This window comes from Ursus maritimus, unplaced genomic scaffold, assembly GCF_017311325.1.
Source record: "Ursus maritimus isolate PB19 unplaced genomic scaffold, ASM1731132v1 scaffold_6, whole genome shotgun sequence".
Classification (NCBI taxonomy): Eukaryota; Metazoa; Chordata; class Mammalia; order Carnivora; family Ursidae; genus Ursus; species Ursus maritimus.
Genome location: NW_024426774.1, coordinates 73,280,268 through 73,298,923, shown reverse-complemented (window position 1 = coordinate 73,298,923; position 18,656 = coordinate 73,280,268). Strand labels below are relative to the sequence as shown.

The 18,656-nt window shown below is 38.2% G+C and overlaps 1 protein-coding gene across 2 annotated transcripts in view; it reads right to left on the bottom strand.

The window, feature by feature from the left end:
• THADA (THADA armadillo repeat containing) overlaps nt 1–18,656 on the bottom strand; it is a 316,084-nt gene that overhangs the window by 259,530 nt on the left and 37,898 nt on the right. For both annotated transcript variants that reach the window (XM_040623526.1, XM_008699809.2), the window contains 6 exons: nt 18,388–18,601; nt 13,966–14,101; nt 13,576–13,712; nt 10,282–10,440; nt 8,740–8,897; nt 205–314 (listed from right to left, as the gene is read on the bottom strand). In XM_040623526.1, coding sequence (XP_040479460.1) covers nt 205–314; nt 8,740–8,897; nt 10,282–10,440; nt 13,576–13,712; nt 13,966–14,101; nt 18,388–18,601 — 914 coding nt within the window. The remainder of the gene's footprint in view (nt 1–204; nt 315–8,739; nt 8,898–10,281; nt 10,441–13,575; nt 13,713–13,965; nt 14,102–18,387; nt 18,602–18,656) is intronic.

Here is an 18,656-nt window from a genome sequence, read left to right as displayed (position 1 = left end):
AACAACTTGGTCTGGACATTCCACTCAATCATCTTCAGTAAATCATACAATGAAACCTAAGAAAACAATTTCTTCCAAGAATTTGAAGCCAACTAAATCTTATTCTTTTAAACATCAAAAGACACAAGGAAATTTTACTTCGAGCACGATTTGTACACTTAAGTCTTTTAAAAATGTACACAAAAGGATATTTGTTTTGTTTACCTGTTTAGTATTTCAGTAAGTTTCACAAAGCCAGTGTAAGCCAGTTCAAATGCTCCTCTGTGCCTGGACTGTAAGAGGTGTTGTTTAAAGTAATCTCCGATTTCTTTTACCTTTAAAACAAAATAAAAAATAAATGTGTGATTTATGCCTACTTACATTTACAGATATATTTATGTCAGTAATACCACTGAGAACTCAGAACTAGGTCTTTATCCATTTAGCACTGACTTTGTGACAGGTAGTATTTTAAGTGTTTTTACAGTGTCACATTTAATCCTCACAGTAATTCCATGAAATAAGTACTATTATCATCTCTACTTTTCAATAGGGATGAGGCCCAGAAAGGCCAAGTAACTTATCCAAGGCCACACAGCAAGTAAGTAGCAGGGCCAGTGCATAAACGCAGGCAGTCTGGCTCCAGTTGGCGTCTTTAACTGCTACGCTAGAACTGCCTCCCTATGCCAGCTTCGCAAACCTCGCTGTGTTCTCTGTTAGCTTGTATCATCAACACCAACAGCAAATCACAAAAGGTGAGAAGTCTTACACGCCTAGGCCTGGGTGAAATAATTACCTTTTTCTGTTAAAAAAAAAAAATCTTTTTTCTACTGTGGTTAAAATATACATAACATAAAATTTACCATTTTTTAAAAAGATTTTATTTATTTATTTGAGAGAGAGAGAGAGAGTGCACACAAGCCAAGGAGACAGCAGAGGGAGAGGGAGAAGAAGACTCCCCACTGAGCGGGGAGGCCAATGTAGGGCTCGATCCCAGAACCCTGGTTTTATGACCTGAGCCAAAGGCAGGCACTTAACCATGTGAGCCGCCCAGGAGCCCCCCAAATTTACCATTTTTAAGTGTACAGTTCCGTGGCACTCAGTCTATTCATATTGTTGTGCGACCATCAGCAACACCCAGCTACAGAACTTTTTCAGCTTCCCAAACTGAAACCCCAGTCCCTTAATCAATAACTCCCAATAATTACCATTTAGAGATAAACAATTACTAATGGCAAAGCAAGACTTGTGCAAAGGGAGTCCTAAATACTGAAAATTGACAGGCTTCACTCTGAGTCAGAACCATGGAATTTTCCAGAATGCTACCTAGTCATTTTCCTACACGTCGCCTTTCTGCATACAAGTTTAGACAAATAACAAATATGACAATTTATTTTAAAGAAGGCAAGACTAACAATTAGTTGTTGATGAGGTTTTGTACAGAATTAACTGGTAAACTGGGCTAATTGTACTTTTATACCAGGAAGATTTGGCGGCTATCAACTTTAGAAAATTCAAATTTTATATAAAGCTCAGGACCAAAGCTGTAATTGGCTCTCTTGATCCAAGTCTCCCCAGCAGATCACAGTATGGTGGAAAGGCAAGCTGTCCCAAGACAGCTCAGATTTGCTTACCTAAAACACCCTCTACCTCAGCACAGTGACTAGGTTAGTGCTCTGTACACATGAGAGATAATAAACAGTACAAGGTGTAGTTAAACATTTGACCATGGGCAAGTGTCTCAGTTTCCCCATCTATAAACTGGGGATAACAATAGTACTTGCCTCAAAGGTTGTATATTAAAATAAGTTAATAAACCTAAAAGTTTAGAACAGGCCCATAACCTATAATCCAATTCAGTTCTGGGTTTCCAAATAGAGGAAAAGTAAAGATGTACTCCGTACTCAAAATATATCTGATTATAAAGAGGTAACAAGCAATACATTTAGAGAAATAAGAATCAGATATAAAACAATAAAGAACCAGAAAAGCAGTATATAATAGGATTTTCAAAATTCTAACACTTTAATAACTCAAGAGTGACAGGTCATGTTCTCCAGCTAAAGTTTTCAGGTAAAGATCTGATGATACTCCTAATTTTTAATATTTTTTAAGAGCCACATACTACTAGCTATCAAAACCACAGTCAGGGTAAGCTTTATCATTTTCTCATCAACACAGTACTTTCAGAGCATATTTTGACCAGGATGATCAAGTCTTTAATCTGAATTTAACCCCCAAGATAGATCTAAAGCTCGATAATCCTACAAAATGGGGATCAGAAGAAACTCCACTTAGCTAACTTGTTATGACCATCATTTCTATTATTAGAGAAATAAAAGAAGATTTCTAAGAATAGTTATTTTAGGACACAGAAAATAGCAAGTCATAAAGATGGGGTCTAACTTCCTTAATTTTTCTTTTTCTAAAATGTTACAGATAGTAAAACATACTTCAGGAAAACACAAATGTTAACTGTTACACTCTATGAACATAAAATGGTTCACCATCTAGTTCTTAAGCAAAGATTTGATTTTCAGCTTCCTTTATCCCGTTTAAAGGAACCTAAACCAAAAAGCATATAATAAAATCAAAGATCTCAGAAATGTGACCAGTAGATGGTCTTCTCAAGGGTGGACCTTAATTTTAGGTAATCCTGGCCTCAGGAAACAGAATGAGGTTCTAAGGACACAAGTGAGAAGTGTTTTCCCTCATTTCATTATGAACATAATCTCCCAACAAACTCACCTAGGTAATACTGTGAATTTTTGCCTCTGAAGAGAATGTACAATGTCTATTAATCAGACAGTAAATATTTCTTTAGCACCAGCCAAATGCTTAGCAGCTTAGTGCTAGGATAGACAGGGAGGAACAAAACAAGACATCGTCCTCAAGAGGCTTTCGGTTCAGACAAAACCAATATGCTGAATGGTACCCACCATCAGAAGCCTAACAGCTCCAAGAAATGAAAGATCCTCTGCCCTGGAATAAATTACTACAAGAAGCTTCAGTTTAGACCTTGAACTGGATATACTTGGGTGGACCAAAATGGAAGAGGAAAACGAACATGGGAAGAGGCAGGTGGCTAGAAGGAATGAATAAATATTTATTAAGACTCTGCTACTGCCCAGACACTGGATCTTCCTATACGAATGAACACAAAATATATAAGTGAAGGGTAGCAGACCTGGCTGAATGATCTTAAGGTTTCATACTAGAAAACGGTGGAAGATACGGTTGCAAGTTGGACATGGACTCCATTACCAAGGGTAGGAGGAATCAGCAGGGCAGTGTGGTCTACAAACAGCTGGACAGGGAAAAGGGCCATGCTGACACCTCCCATTGGATAATCAAGCTACAAGCAACAGATCCAACCCAAACAACTTAGACTATTAATGACAACAGTCACAATCAGAAGTAGAATTTTTTTTTTAAAGATTTATTTATTTATTTGACAGAAAGACAGCCAGCGAGAGAGGGAACACAAGCAGGGGGAGTAGGAGAGGAAGAAGCAGGCTCCCAACGGAGGAGCCTGATGTGGGGCTCGATCCCAGAATGCCGGGATCATGCCCTGAGCCAAAGGTAGACGCTTAACGACTGAGCCACCCAGGCGCCCCAGAAGTAGAATTTTTAAATTTATTTTAAAAATGCAAAAGTCCTCTGTAAGCTCTGACTCAATTGTCCTTTTATTGGATGCTACTAAGGTCCTATCTAAAGTTCACAAAAACATGGATGATGTCTTCACAAAATATTTTGTTAATGAATAACATACATCTCAAGATTTTTAAAAGGGAATTAAGGTAAAAAGGCAAAAAAGGGGGGGAAGGCACTGATTTCTAGTCTTCAAATTCTTCTAGTCACAATCTTTTTAAATTTAGCAGATCCTGGCTCTACATTTTCATAAAACCCATTTCTACAGGCCAATTAACATGCTTTCTGGATTTACAGGATATGAATTTCCTCAGGGGAAAACAGCTACCTGCCATGTCTTTAGGCATCTGTAATTCACCAGTGGACAAATTAGGGGAGCTAAATTCTCACCCAGAGCCTAAAACCCACAAAGGGCAAATTTAAATACATTTTGTAAAAATTTTTCCTTTATCTATAGAGAGAAATACAGCTGAAAAATCAAGGCTAACCCTACTCATTACAAAGTAGATAAACCCAAGAGAATTTAAGTATTGGTGGACCATTTTTACAAAAAGCACATGTGGTGGTTAAGCTGTGATGCTCTGGAGCCAGGAAACCTATTCAGCCACCTTACCACTACTATAAGCTAATTAAGCCAGTTCCTTCACCTGTGAAATGGGGCTAAAACTGGAACCTACTTCATAGGATTATTCTGAGAAATACGTCAGATTACACATATAAGCATTTAGCAGAGCACCTGGCAGACTAGAAAACAGTAAATGTCTGTTTTTGTTTTTATTTTGTATCATCAAGTAGTGAGACTTAATCCCTTAATTTTAATTTTGACTTTAGGACACAGCTAGTTCTTTTAACCTTAGGAACGTCATTAATTCCACCTTGGTCAAATAGAACGGTTTATAAAAGTTTAGATAACAGTAAGATAATTAATGTTTTAAACTGTACATTCTCTACTATAGGGATTTCTTACTAACAGCGGGGATTCTTCAAAGCCCAAATATTGCTCCCTTACGTAATAACAACAAGGATAATAGTTTTCTGGTATTTAGGGGCACCTGGTTAAGTAACTTCCTTCGGCTTAGGTCCTGGGATCAAGGCCCGCATCAGTCTCCCTGCTCACTCACTGGGGAATCTGCTTCTCCCTCTTCCTTCCCCAAACCCCTCCTGCTCGTGCAAGTGCGCACGCGTGCGCACACACACATTCTCTCTCAAGTAAATAAATAATATCTTTAAAAAAAATAGTTTTCTGGTATTTAGACATCTTCTTACCAACAGTTTATTCTTTGCTTTCTAGCAAATTCTTCACCAGGTGCCATTTTAACTGGTATTCTTTAGTTTAACTTTTTAAAATGAATTTGTCTTGCATCCCTTATTATATTTCTAAGCCTTTCAAGGTCAGAGAACCACATATTACATTTCTTCATGTTCCCACAACACCTTTGTAGCAGGGCAGTCAAAAAACAGGTGACTAGGGGCGCCTGGGTGGCACAGCGGTTAAGCGTCTGCCTTTGGCTCAGGGCGTGATCCCGGCGTCATGGGATCGAGCCCCACATCAGGCTCCTCCACTATGAGCCTGCTTCTTCCTCTCCCACTCCCCCTGCTTGTGTTCCTTCTCTCACTGGCTGTCTCTATCTCTGTCAAATAAATAAATAAAATCTTTAAAAAAAAAAAAAACAAACAGGTGACTAAAAGATATGTTTAATTCCATTTCACAGCTTAAAAATGGTAACCTGCATTCAGTGCAATTCAATGAATACTTATTCATAATTTCTAAAAAATAAGCTTTGGCAAAATGCAAAAGGCAATTTCTTTAAGACTTACAGATGCTAATGAACATATATCCCCTGTTGCAGTCCATCATGGAAAATCTAACGCAGTAACAAAAGACGCTGAGAAAAATGTGTAAACCCACTTAGCTATGCGCATTCTAAAAATTACAACAGAATCTACAGTAATTTTTAAAAACAGCTAATTTCTAATTAATATTTTTATTCAGGTGATTTCTGTGGCGATAATTATTAGGAAGGGGAAGCAGGTATGAAAAATCTACCCCAAAGCTGCTTTTTAGGAATACTAGAGGAAATGTATCAATATATGAATTGATACTCCAGATAGAGGAAGTTGTTTAAAAAAAATCAGCAGGCGCTGGGTATCCAATATCCCTTGGTAAGTGGACCGACAAAATATATCAAGCAAAAGCTCGACATCAGCAAAACATCCAGCTTGAAACCTAGACACACACCAGCCAGGAAGTTGTGAGATAAGGTTGCGCATACTGCCCACTCTTTAGGGGTCTCGACTTACATCCCTCAAAGTTGGTTTTATCTCTGCCTCTTGTACAGGGACATTATGAAAGAACCTTTCATTAGGTGACTACCTTGCAGGAGGAAAGTCAGACATGCCTCTGAATGAACCCATTTTCCTCTTGCTGAAGCCATGGAGGACACACTGCTTCACAAGAAGTGACTTAGGGAAATGAATCATTTGCTAAAAAGCTCAGTAGCAAGTTGCCTTACTGTCCTGTTGCTTGTAAAAGTCTGGCTGGGTAGGGGAAGTTAGGGAAAATTAAATTTAAAGAAAAATTAAATGAGCAGTTCAGAACAAAGGCAGCACTGTGCCATGTCCGAACACAGGCTGGAAAGGAGAGCTGGGTTCCCGTCCCGCAACCGCCACAAACCAGCTTTGTGATCTTGGGCAAACCAGGTAACACCCGGGGCCTTCAGTTTGCCCTTATACAAGGGGGCTGGCCCCTATCATCCCTGTAATCCTTCCCACTTAATAGTCTGTGAATACAGCAAACGGGCACCAGTCCTTCTCATCCCCCAGCAAATTGTAATCTTCACAATGCATCTCACTGTCTGCCGGCTGGTTAGAAACCCCCCTCATGTCTGCAGATTTCGGGGGCCACCCCTTCAACAAATGGCCCTAAAACCAGGATGGGATTAAAGGCACCAGGCTACAAAAGACATCCTCCCTGTTGTCTGCATTTGAGATATGCAATTTTAAATTATAATGTTGTATGGAACAGCCTCTGACAGCAGAGCACCGTTGTTATTATTCTTGGGAATAAGATATCTAAGTCCCAGATTCTCCCCCAAAGTGACTCCTGCCCACAAGCCACTTTGCTGCCTCTGTCTGTGCACAACTGTTATGGTCACCTTCACCTAAGCTACTGACTCTTAAATTCTTAGTTGTGCTGCTAGGTGCACAAAAGATGTTGTGTTGTCATGGTGACTGTGCCCTTGGAAGGATGGTGGACCTCAGGCATGGCCCAGGCACTGTAAAGTAAATTACATTCTTCTCTATCATGTACATATTTTTAACTCTCAAAAGTTTTAAGTACATGGTTGTATTTTTAATTTAGAATTTCATGGAGCAAAATTTTATGTTTAAAAGTCGGAATCCTCTAGCAATATGAATAACGCTTATTTCTTGATGACTTTGATTTTCATAGACTAAATGTTCCTAAACTGAGGCATTTCTTCTAGTTAAAGTCACCAGGATCAAGAATAGTCTTCCGGGGTGGCAGGGTTTCAAGGTTGGAACAGCATTATCCTGTACATTCTTGATTGTTCATTCAGTAATTTCTTCTCAAACCAAAAATGTGATGTCACCACGTGAACAGCAACATGGAAAAATGACTGAATCTCACTAGAATAGAAATTAATATTTTACAGAAAAACAAGACTCTATTTTTTATTCAAGAAAACAGTCATTAGAAGAGTTCTTTGCTTTATTAGAGTCTCTCTGTTATTGTTGCTGTTGTTTTTTGGGGTGTTTCTGTTTTTTACAAACATCTCTTTTATTTTATATAAATTCTCAATTCCAACATGGTTCTCCCACATAAATCAAATTCAAAAGATTTGGGTGCTGTGGAAAAGATGTCAAGCCCAGATGGTTTTCACAGGAAGCTTTCAGGTCTTTCTCAACTACACTAAAAGCAAAGTCTGTTTCCCTGGAATTTTTTTTTTAAACACTATCCAACAAATCCCCAAAAACTAGATGTTTTAACTTGTCCTTGAAAAGAGGAGCTGAACAGTGAAGAGACTCTAGCACATGTTTACTTCTTAGTAAGACGGTGAACATCAGTGAAGTAATCATTAATCATAGCTGGATTCCTCAGCAAAGATGTTGGCATTGGCACTCCAGCTGGTCACCAGCAATGACTGCAAGTAACTCTAGAACACTGACGCCTATTTGATTTGGAAGAGAATAAGGAACACAATGATGCCGGCAGTGTACTGTTCCCCTCGGCTGGTCTCCATCTCAGGGCCTTGCAACATCATAGGCCCAGCTGTTAACCAGATGCAAGCACATGGCCACAGAGTGTGAGAATAAAAATGTTAGCATTATTTCCATGGAACTAGTCACATGGTTATTATAGAAATAATCAGCATTTAGCGTACTACAGTATTTGTTTTGTTCTTAAATGTTGTAACACCCTAGGGGAAAAATTATCTTTATTCAAAAAAGGTTAAAAATGAAAGTACGTGTTATATATCTTTGCTGGAAAATGGTGGGAAATAGATTTGTTGAAACCATATGGAAAGGAAGAGGGAATCAATTAAAAACAGAAATCTAATAAATCTAAAATATTTCCAAATGAAATGCTTGTGGTAAGCTAATTTCTTGTAAACACTGCACTCAAGTCACTTGAACAGTCCCAGATGGTGAACGGACTTTGTGGTCTTAAAATAAAAGTCAGCCAAAAAACCAAAGTGACTACAACTTTATTATCAATGTAGTGGGAAACAAGAGATCCATAATCAACCAATATATTACTTTTTTTCCTTCTTGAAATTTAAGAGGTTTGTGGAGTTTTACTAAACAGAACAATTTCATTTACATTTATAGGCGTTAAATGGAAAAATTTAAATGACAATATCGAAGTTAGAAGGTAAAATCTAGTTATTTAGAACTTAGAAAAATAATATTATTTCTAAAAATCCCATAGTTTTGAAATATACTGCAAGGTCTAATGTCTGTACTACCATGAATTTCCTTTAGTTGACATCTGTATGATTTTATTCAAGAAAAATTCAAAACTCATCCTTTTTTAAGTTGCGTTATATAACCAGAAATTATACCAGGTGGAATAAACATCTACCCTACCTGCTCCACCGTCAATAATCCATTGGAAGATTCTGGCACAGACTGCACGGGGAGAAGCTGGCACAGTGTGCCTAAAAGTAAAGCAACTTCCTTCATGCTTCGCCAACAACATACCAGCACCATCTGAGCTGTTACATCACATGTTTTTCTTTCTTTACCTTAAAAAAAAAAAAAATCGATTGCAACACTAGACACTTGATTACTCACATCCCAGGTTTCTTAGAATAAGATTATTCATAATTTCCCCAAGAATAATCTGCTGGAACCAACCAATTGTTATATTTATTCATGATAAAACAACTAACATTTGTTGAGCATGTGCTCTAAGAATCATGCTAAGTATTTTTTTAATATACTATTCTCAAAATAAATTTTAAAATAAAACACAATACCGTTTCAAAAATTAAGTCTAACTTTCAGAAATTAATGAAACAAACTCTTTCTGCCTCTCAGTCCTCCATAAATTATGAGTATAATAAATATATTTCATTATTCATCTTGGTGAGGGTAGCTGTTATATCAGTAAAGGGGCAGGATAAAACTTTTAAATCAAAGGAAAATATAAATTCTCTTTCAAAGTATATTTAAATTCCACAGCCAATAAACACCAATTATGCTTACCCTCTTTTTCGAACTTTTAGAATATTTTAGTATCAACATTAAAAAAAAAAAAGACAATTTAAAAGGCAAGTTAACAAAGCAACCCATCTGTGTTTTTTTAAAGCCCACTAAACTACAAGAGTAAATGTACACACACATCAATATATAGAATAGATCTAAAAGCACATACTCAAGAGAGAAGTGGAATGGGGAGTCAAGGAAGAACTTTAATTTCCTTTTCTGTTCTTTATTTTAAGGTAAATTGTAAACACTGAATTGAAATTTTAATTAAGGCTTTAAGTTTTTTTTAATTCAAATTTACCTCTGTATTGCCTGAAACTATTACAATAAGCATATAATTAGATGTTACGTTGTGTAATTAAAAAACAATCACTAAGAAATTTTGATAAGACAATATCTCCATCTAGTGGAGAATGTAGAATATGTACTAAGTCACTAAGATAATACTGCAGATGACTTTTTATAGCATTATAGAAAATGATTAACAACAAATGAGAAGACAAGCAGAGAGCACAACTTCTGGAGGCTTGACACAACAGAGTCGCTCACACTTCACTGAATAATAAGGTTGATTTCCCTTAAAGGCTGCTTGACTGTAAGACAGCGAGTGAACCACACCACTAGAAGCCGACTGCGGCCCCAACTCAAGTTGACCGAGCACCACCTGGCTGCCAAGACAGGTGTTAGCACACAAAGGCTTTCTGTCGTAGCACTTTATATACTGCACTGGGGTGCACCATTTTCTGGTAAAAGTCTTAGAAACTCATTCCCCAAAACAAATCACTGAGAAGCTCAAAGACTTTATTTTCTAGAAATGTTCTGCAAACATCCGCAGCCTGATTTACCATATACAAAGAACATCTTGTACATATTACTGAAACACCAATTACAATATTACAATATTGATTTTATACACGCTACCTTTGATCTCTGCAGAAGCACCAATATTTGGCACACTGGCATTCAAGTCCTCCAAATCAAAGCTATCACGTTGTTTGAGTATTTTGGCTTGAGTGAAGTAGTCATTAGTATCTCGTGGCTGAATCTCACTCAGAATCGTCTGTAAGCGGCTTGCTGACTCTGAGGGAGAGAGAAGGGAGGGCATAAACCACAGCTCCGCAGCCCATGCAGACTTTCCTTGGGAGTATTTGCCCCCAATTTTGTAATTTTTTTTGAGAGAGAGAGAAGGCGCACTTGAGCAGGGATGGGAGGAGGAAGGAGCAGAGGAAGAGGAAGAGAGAGACTCTTAACAGGCTCCACCCTCAGCGGGGAGCCCCACACAGGGCTCGATCTCACGACCCTGAGATCATGACATGACCCAAAATCAAGAGTCTCACGCTTAACCGACTGAGCCACCCAGGTGCCCCGAATTTTATAGTTTTTAATACTTGATAAACAGCTCTATTAGACGGGACTAGTAATGTGAAAATTATTAAGGTCTTCATGACACTGGAGTGTGCTTTTAAAATGGGGCAAAAATTTTAAATTAGTTGAAGACAGGACAACACCACACAACAGAAACTCTCCACAAGACAATTACATTGCTTTTCTTTCTTTTCTTCTTTTTTTTTTTTACATTGCTTTTCTTAGTGTTGTCTAAGAAGCTCAAATATGGTGCTCAATCCTGTGAAAAAACAGCACTAAACTCCAGGCAATTTGGTTTTAAGAGGTAAGAAACCACAACAACAAAAACAATCTTTAATACAATACTGTATGGTCACTATACTTCAATTAAAAATAAAGAAAAAATCTTTTATATCAGGAATATTAAAGACTTTGTATTTGACTTAAAAATGCAATAGTTAATATTATGCTTTCTAAGTATGATTTACAGTTCTAGTATTATGTTGAACTTCATTTTTATTCCTTAAGCACTCCGTGGATTAGGAAACGGAAACGCCACGAATGAGGCTCCAGCACCTCCAACAGAAACCAGCTCAAGGCAGAGGTTCCGTAACACGGGCTAAGGGAATGAAGAGATGATGAGGTCGGTAATGAAGAGCAAGGCAGGCTCAGATAGTTTAAGAAAAAAATAAATAACAGCTGGTCACCTGAAGCCAATTAACAAATCAAAGAACAGGTATTTTATATACCTATTAGATACACTTACTTTTTTTTTTAAAGATTTTATTTATTTGTTAGAGAGAACACGTGCACGAGCAGGGTGAGCAGCAGGCAGAGGGAGAGGCAGGCTCCCCCCTGGGCAGGGAGCCTGAGAAGACTCCGGGAGCATGACCCGCGCCTAAGGCAGATGCTCAACAGACTGAGCCACCCAGGTGTCCCCAGATACACTTACATTTTAGGTCTTATAGGAGATACAAAGACCCAAAGGGTTATCAGGATGATTCAACCAACATCTTATGCTCACTTATGGCTTCCAAGAAATATTGCCAAAACAAATTTTGACAGCCATGAAAAAGTAACACTGGCTCTAAATAGAAACTATGGAAAGACTACGGAAAAAAGGATGATCAGAATAAAATTTTACCCATTCATTTTTATGGCTTTCAGAAGATACATTTTTAAGGAATTCAGAATGCATGGTAGATAACGTGGGACAGAAACAGGAATAATGGAGACAACCCGAGGAAAAAAGAAAAGGCAAAATCAAGGAAAAGTCTGTGGGCCACAGACTGCTTTTGAGACCAACAGACATTTTAAAACTTAATAACAAACAGAATTTAAGCGTACACTATAGGCCCCACTCACAGAAGGTGACAAATATTCAAGATTTCTCATCCAGAATATACTGGTACTTGCCGGATCTAAATACTAGCTTTAAGATTGGATGTTTCTTATTCCCACGTATTGTTTAAGTAGGAAAACTAAAACATCAAATTTTGGTAGACTACCAGCCAAAATAAACAAATAACTGTGTCTTACTACCATGAACCATCACCAATCTGCCAGTTCATTTTTAGTAAAGAAACCTAACATTTTCTATGCAAACAGACAACACCAACTTACTTTAATTGGTTGTTTATGATATGCTCGGTGTGTTTTTAATACAAAACTCTGATTTGCACTCCTCAAATGCATTCACAAACTTATTTCAACACCAAATGTATACCTTTCACAGCAAATCCCTTCTGGCTGTTACAGTACAGGCATATATACGCCAACTACAGTGTCCAACGCACTGGGTTTAGTTCCTATCCTTTCTGGAATCGCTCATTCATTGATTTATTCATTATAACAAATATTTATTGTATACCTATTTCTACCAGGCACTTGCTAAGGACAATGGAAGAAAATATTGATAAAATCCCTCTTAAATTGCAAGAACTCCATGAAGAACACTTTGGGAAGAAAAAGAGACAAGACTGGCAAGGTTGCAGGAGCCCAACTATTACAGGACCTGGTCTGAAGTCTCTCAAGTATTTTAAACAAATGGGGTGGGGCAGAGTACAAGGGTTAAACGGAGATTGTGGGTAGCATGATGAAATACATGAGTAGAAAAGATTGCTGTGGATATAGCATAAAAAGAAAATAGAAGAAGCTAAGAGTAGATGGGAGGAAACCATCTGGGAGACCCCTAGAGTCATCCAAACAAGAGAGAGAAAAGCCTGGGGTAAGGTAAGATGGTAGTTAAAGATAAAATAGATTTGAAAGCTATTTAAGGGGTACCACTGAAAGAACATGAGGACAGGCAAGATATAAGGAACAGAAGAGAGATGTCAAGCAGTCCTAGACTCCTGACTAGCACAAACAGATCTTTGTTGGGGCCATTTGCAAAGACACAGGGGTTGGGAGGGAAAAGGCAGATGAAAGTTTGAGAGTTCAGTTTGGGGCACTTTGAGTATCTCCTCCCATTTTCTATTTTAACTGAATGGTCTTTGTACGTCAAATGGGTTTGCCCATTCCTGAGTCCTAATAAGCTGCCGCCTCTGACTACACCCCACCTCCGTGATTTACATTGCCCACTCTCCCAGCCCCGGGCAGCCACCTGGTAGGTGTCGCTCTGAAATGACAATATTAGAAAATCCTATTTACCCCAGAAGAGGAAGTACCTTGCTCATCACCTGGTTTATTTATTTGTTTTGGTAATTTTTAAGAGTTAAAGACATTACTAAAGTGGTAGAAATATCACTAATCATAATAAATAGCTTCTTGACCCACCTATTTGGCTTCTGTATCTTCCCAAAGAAACGATTTGGTGGGGATAGGCGTAATGAGCAAAAAATATAGGAATTCTAGTTTTTTTCATTTGCTGACCTGAATCAGTGTCCATTGGGATGAGGCCCTCTGGGGAGGAGCTCTGAATGACCGGAGACACCACAGCAGAAAGCCTGTAAGACATCAAAAGGAGCTTCTCCACCACAGGTCTCCATTCGCTCACCAACCGCAGGTTGCTGCAATGAGGACAGTAAGGAAATTTATACTACAAGCAAAATTCAAAATTTTTAAAAGAAAATTATTACATAAAAGACACTGGACCTGTTTCAAAATTGTGCAATCTATGAAATACTTAAGATATAAAAATATGTGTACATAGGTACATTTTTAATTATCTTTAAGGCAATATATTCCTTTCCCAGGACACAATCCAATAAGGGTTTAAAGCTCAGAAGCGCATGCTCAGAAGCGAGCTGTGGCTACACTTACTTTAGAGATAATCTCTGCAAAGCTCCTGTTATACAGTGAACTCGCCCATACAGCGGAAACGATGCTGCTGCCTGAAGCAGAGAATTTTCAGCCTGAGCTACTTCTTCCTCAAGATTTCCCAACAAGCACTGGATAACTAGAAAAAGCAAACCAAAAGCCAAAGTAAGGCCAGCTTAAAAACACAATTTGTAAATTTGTGAATAGCTACACAGTCCCCACAAAAACATCCAACTCAATTCAACTTTGTTAGAGGTTTTATATTTAAAAAGAGATTTATGCAGCCTGCTATGCATTTCCAGTCAAGGCAGAACTGTCTTTGCCTAACTTCCTGGATCCATTTTCAGCATTCACTCTGAATCACTCCTCCTAGACATCCTCTGTCTGGGGAATCAGACCCCAGGCCCATGTGCCCCGTGCTATCGGAACAGTTGTCGTTTTGCGGGTTTTTTAAATAAGGGCTTTATTGAGATATAATTAACATACCACACAATTTATACATTTAAAGTATATAAGTCAGTAGTTTTTAGTATATTCACAGATATATGCAATCATCACTACAGTGAATTTTAGAACATTTTAATCCTCCCCCCCCCACCTCAAAAAACCCTTACCAATTATCAGTCACTCCCCTCCCTGCACCTCTCACCTTCCCCGGCGCTAAGCCAAAACTTATCTATTTTCTGTCTCTACAGATTTGCCTATTCTGGACATACATAAACAGAATCATAAAATATGTGGCTTCTTTCACTTAGCACAGTGTTTTCAAAGTTCACCCATGTTGTAGCATGTACCACTAGTTCGTTCCTTTTTATGGCTGAATAACAGTCCATTGTATGAACATACCACATTTTATCTGTTTATCGGTTAATGGACATGGGAGTTATTTCCACGTTTTGGCTATTAAGAACAATTCTGCTGTGAACATTCACATACAAGTTTTTGTTTGGGCATAGTTTTCATTTCTCTTAATATAGGTCTAGTATGGACTAAATGTTTATGTCCTTCCCAAAATTCCTATTTGAAGTCCCAACCCCCATATTTGAAAATGGAGTTTTTAGGAAGAAATTAGGTTTAGATGAGGTCATGAGAGTGGGACCCCCATGATGGGATTAAGAGTCCTTATAAGAGGAAGAGAGACTGGAGCTGGCTTCCTCTCCTCCATGTGAGCACAGAGCAGGAAGGGTGCTGTCTGAAGCCAGGGAAAGGGTTCTCACCAGGAACTGAAACTACTTGCACCTTAATCTTGAACTTCCCAGCCTCCAGAAGTGTGAGAGATAAACGTTTGTTGTTTAAGCCGCCCAGGCTATGGTATATCTTGTTACAGCAGCCTGAGCGTGGAACTGTAGGATGATATGGTGACGCCATGTTTAACTTTCCAAGGAACTGCCAGACTGTTTTCCAACGTAGCTGCACCATTTTACATTCCTGCCAGCAGTGTGTAAGGGCTTTGCTTTTTCCACATCCCCTCAACACCTGTTATTATCTATTTTCTTGTTTATAGCCACCCTACTGGGTGTGAAGTGCTTCCTCATTGTAATTTGGATTTGCATTTCCCTACTGGCTAATGATGCCAAGCATCTTTTCATGTGATTATTTTTCACATTTATCTTTTATGGTGAAATGTCTATTTAGATTCTTTGTCCATTTTTAAATTTGGTTATATCCTTTTACTAGTGAGCTGTAAAAATTCTTTATATATTCTAGATTAAGTCCCTTATCAGATAAAGGAGTCACAACTGTGTTTCCCATTCTACAGGTTGTCTTTTCACTTTCTTAATGACATCCTTGACACACACGTTTCAAATTTTCATTAAGTCCAATTTATCTATTTTTTCTTTGCTTGTGCTGTGGGTGTCAGATCTAAGAAACCACTACCTAATCTAAGATCACAACGAGTTACACTCATGTTTTCTTCTAAGAGTTTTATTGTTTTTAGCTTTTACATTTAGGTCTTTGATCCATTTTTAACTAATTTTTGTATATGGTATGAAGAAGTGGGTTCAACTTCATTCTTTCGCATGTAACTATCTAGTTATTCCAGCATAGTCGATGTCTCCTCTCACCACTCAATTAGAGTTTAAATTTTAGAACTGTGTATAACCAGTAAATTATTAACATTTAAAACATACAAAGAAGTCCTAAAAATCGATAGGAAAAAGACAAACAGCCCTAGAGAAAACTAAACAAAGAATATGAAGAGGCATTTCACAGCAGGGGAGAAGTGAATGGCTTATAAACATGTAAATAAGATGCCCAATTACAAGATGAAACCACAAGACACCACTTCATATTCCGTAAACCTTTAAAATCTAACAATTGCAAGTTACAGCGATGATGTAATACGCCACAACTCTCAAAATTTATTGGTGGGAAGGTGATTTAAAAATCTATTTGGCATCACCTAGTTAAGTTGAAGATGCACATGCTTCATGACTAGGTTACTCAACTTTTTTGTTTACCACAGACTCTAAGACATGTCCATTAGAAGAGATATGCACAAGAATGTTCACATCAGCATTATTTAGGGAAAAGAAATCCATCAAAAGGAGAACGTATTAATAAAATGCAGTAAATTCGTATAATACATATGGTACTATTTATATAAAATTTAAAATCATGTGAAAGTAAATAATATATTGTTTAATGATATATACATGGGTGGTAAAATCTTGGTCAAAACAAGATGAAAGACTGACATAAAACATAGGGCGGTAATTCTATGGCAGGGGAAGGGAGCTAGGATAGAAGAGAAGATTTATTTTTTTAATTTTTATTTATTTGACAGAGAGAGTGAGACAGCCCGAATAGGGTAGAAATGCAGAGGGAAAGGGAGAAGCAGACTCTTCACTGAGCAGGGAGCCCAACTCAGGGCTCAATCCCAGGACCCTGTGATCATGACCTGAGCCGAAGGCAGCTGCTTAACTGACTAAGACACAGCGCCCCAGAAGAGAAGCTTTAAAGGTATGGGTGCTGTTGTACTTCTTAAGTTGGGTGTTATCAGCTAGCTTGGGAATAAAACTTGTGACATTTTTATACTATTACTATTTAAATCCTATATATATTTTGGGGTGGGGGAGTATGCTTGAAGTATTTCATGGAGTTTTTAAATGACTTGAATTTGAAAGCCTGTACATGAACAGTTTACCCCAAGTGCAAAGCTCATCCTGTCACATATCAGGGTCTCCTTTTCAGCCCAGCCCTGAAGCAACTAGACTGGACAAGTGCCATCTTCCAAGGCACTGTCACCTCTCTATCTCCATTTCTACCAGAACTTCCCATGGCCTCCTCATTTTCTCCCGTTATTAGTTCTCTTTCTCAGGACATTTTCTACCATCTTGGAGAGAACAGTTTTTAACACTCTTCCTACATCTGACCTCCTCTCTCTCTCTTTTTAAAAATAAAATCCTTATCTGTCCTTATTTACAATACAACTCCAATATGAAGATGTGCTAGCACAAACTTAAGCACATGAATCTCCAAGAAATATTTGTTGGAAATCATTAGACCTAAACCAACCAACTAGGTTTTAGAACTGGCTATATGGGAAGAGTAAAAGGCAGGGGTGTGGCAGTTAAAACATAAACCTGGGGCGCCTGGGTGGCACAGCGGTTAAGCGTCTGCCTTCGGCTCAGGGCGTGATCCCGGTGTTCTGGGATCGAGCCCCACATCAGGCTCCTCTGCTGGGAGCCTGCTTCTTCCTCTCCCACTCCCCCTGCTTGTGTTCCCTCTCTCGCTGGCTGTCTCTATCTCTGTCAAATAAATAAATAAAATCTTTAAAAAAAAAAAAAAAAAAAAAAAAAACATAAACCTGATAGACAAAGGAATTCTGCTCTTCATAGAAATAGCAAAGATGATCTGGCTATGGTCATAGTAAAATTTCTGCCAAAAAGAAAAAAGTACATTTTTGGTAGAGAAAGATGCCCTATTTAAATAAGAGCTTTATTAATGTAATTTGTATAATCTACTTACTTAACACGAACCCTCTGTTTAGAAGGTGTTGTAGCTGAGTAAACTATTTACTTGCAAAAGAGAAATTCACAGTATTCTTATATGCTAGTAAACTCTCCAATAAAAAAAAAACACACACACACAAAATAGGGGCGCCTGGTAGCTCAGTTAAGGGTCTGCCTTTGGCTCAGGGCATGATCCCAGGGTCCTGGGATTGAGACCCAAGTCGGGCTCCCTGCTCGGCGGGGAGCCTGCTTCTCCCTTGCCCTTTGCTGCTCCCCCTGTTTGTATTCTCAATCACTCTCTTCCTCACTCTCTCGCTCAAATAGAGTTTAAAAAGTTTTTAAAATTTAAAAATTTAAAAAACACAAAATAAATGTTTAACCATTAGCTATGCTAACTAAATGAACAGCGAGAGAGTTAAGACACTGGTTTTGATAAACAACAGCAAAAGGTCGTTTATTCAATACAAACCCATTAAAGTGTTCCTCTCCACCACAATAGCAGACTTATCTCCATCTCCACATGCAGCTTGCTGAGTTTTTAAGTAGGCAGACAGAGATGAGGGCAGGGCATCCTGCCAGATTAAGAAGTTCAGCAGGTAGGAAGCTGTCACACAGTCGTAGGGTTTAGTGCTTGAACTGAGCTCCAACGCTGCTTCGAATAAGCCTCGCAGTTTCTCTGAATCCTACAATAAAGTACAGACTCAGTAACTGTCATTGAAACATTTCTCTAATTTGAAG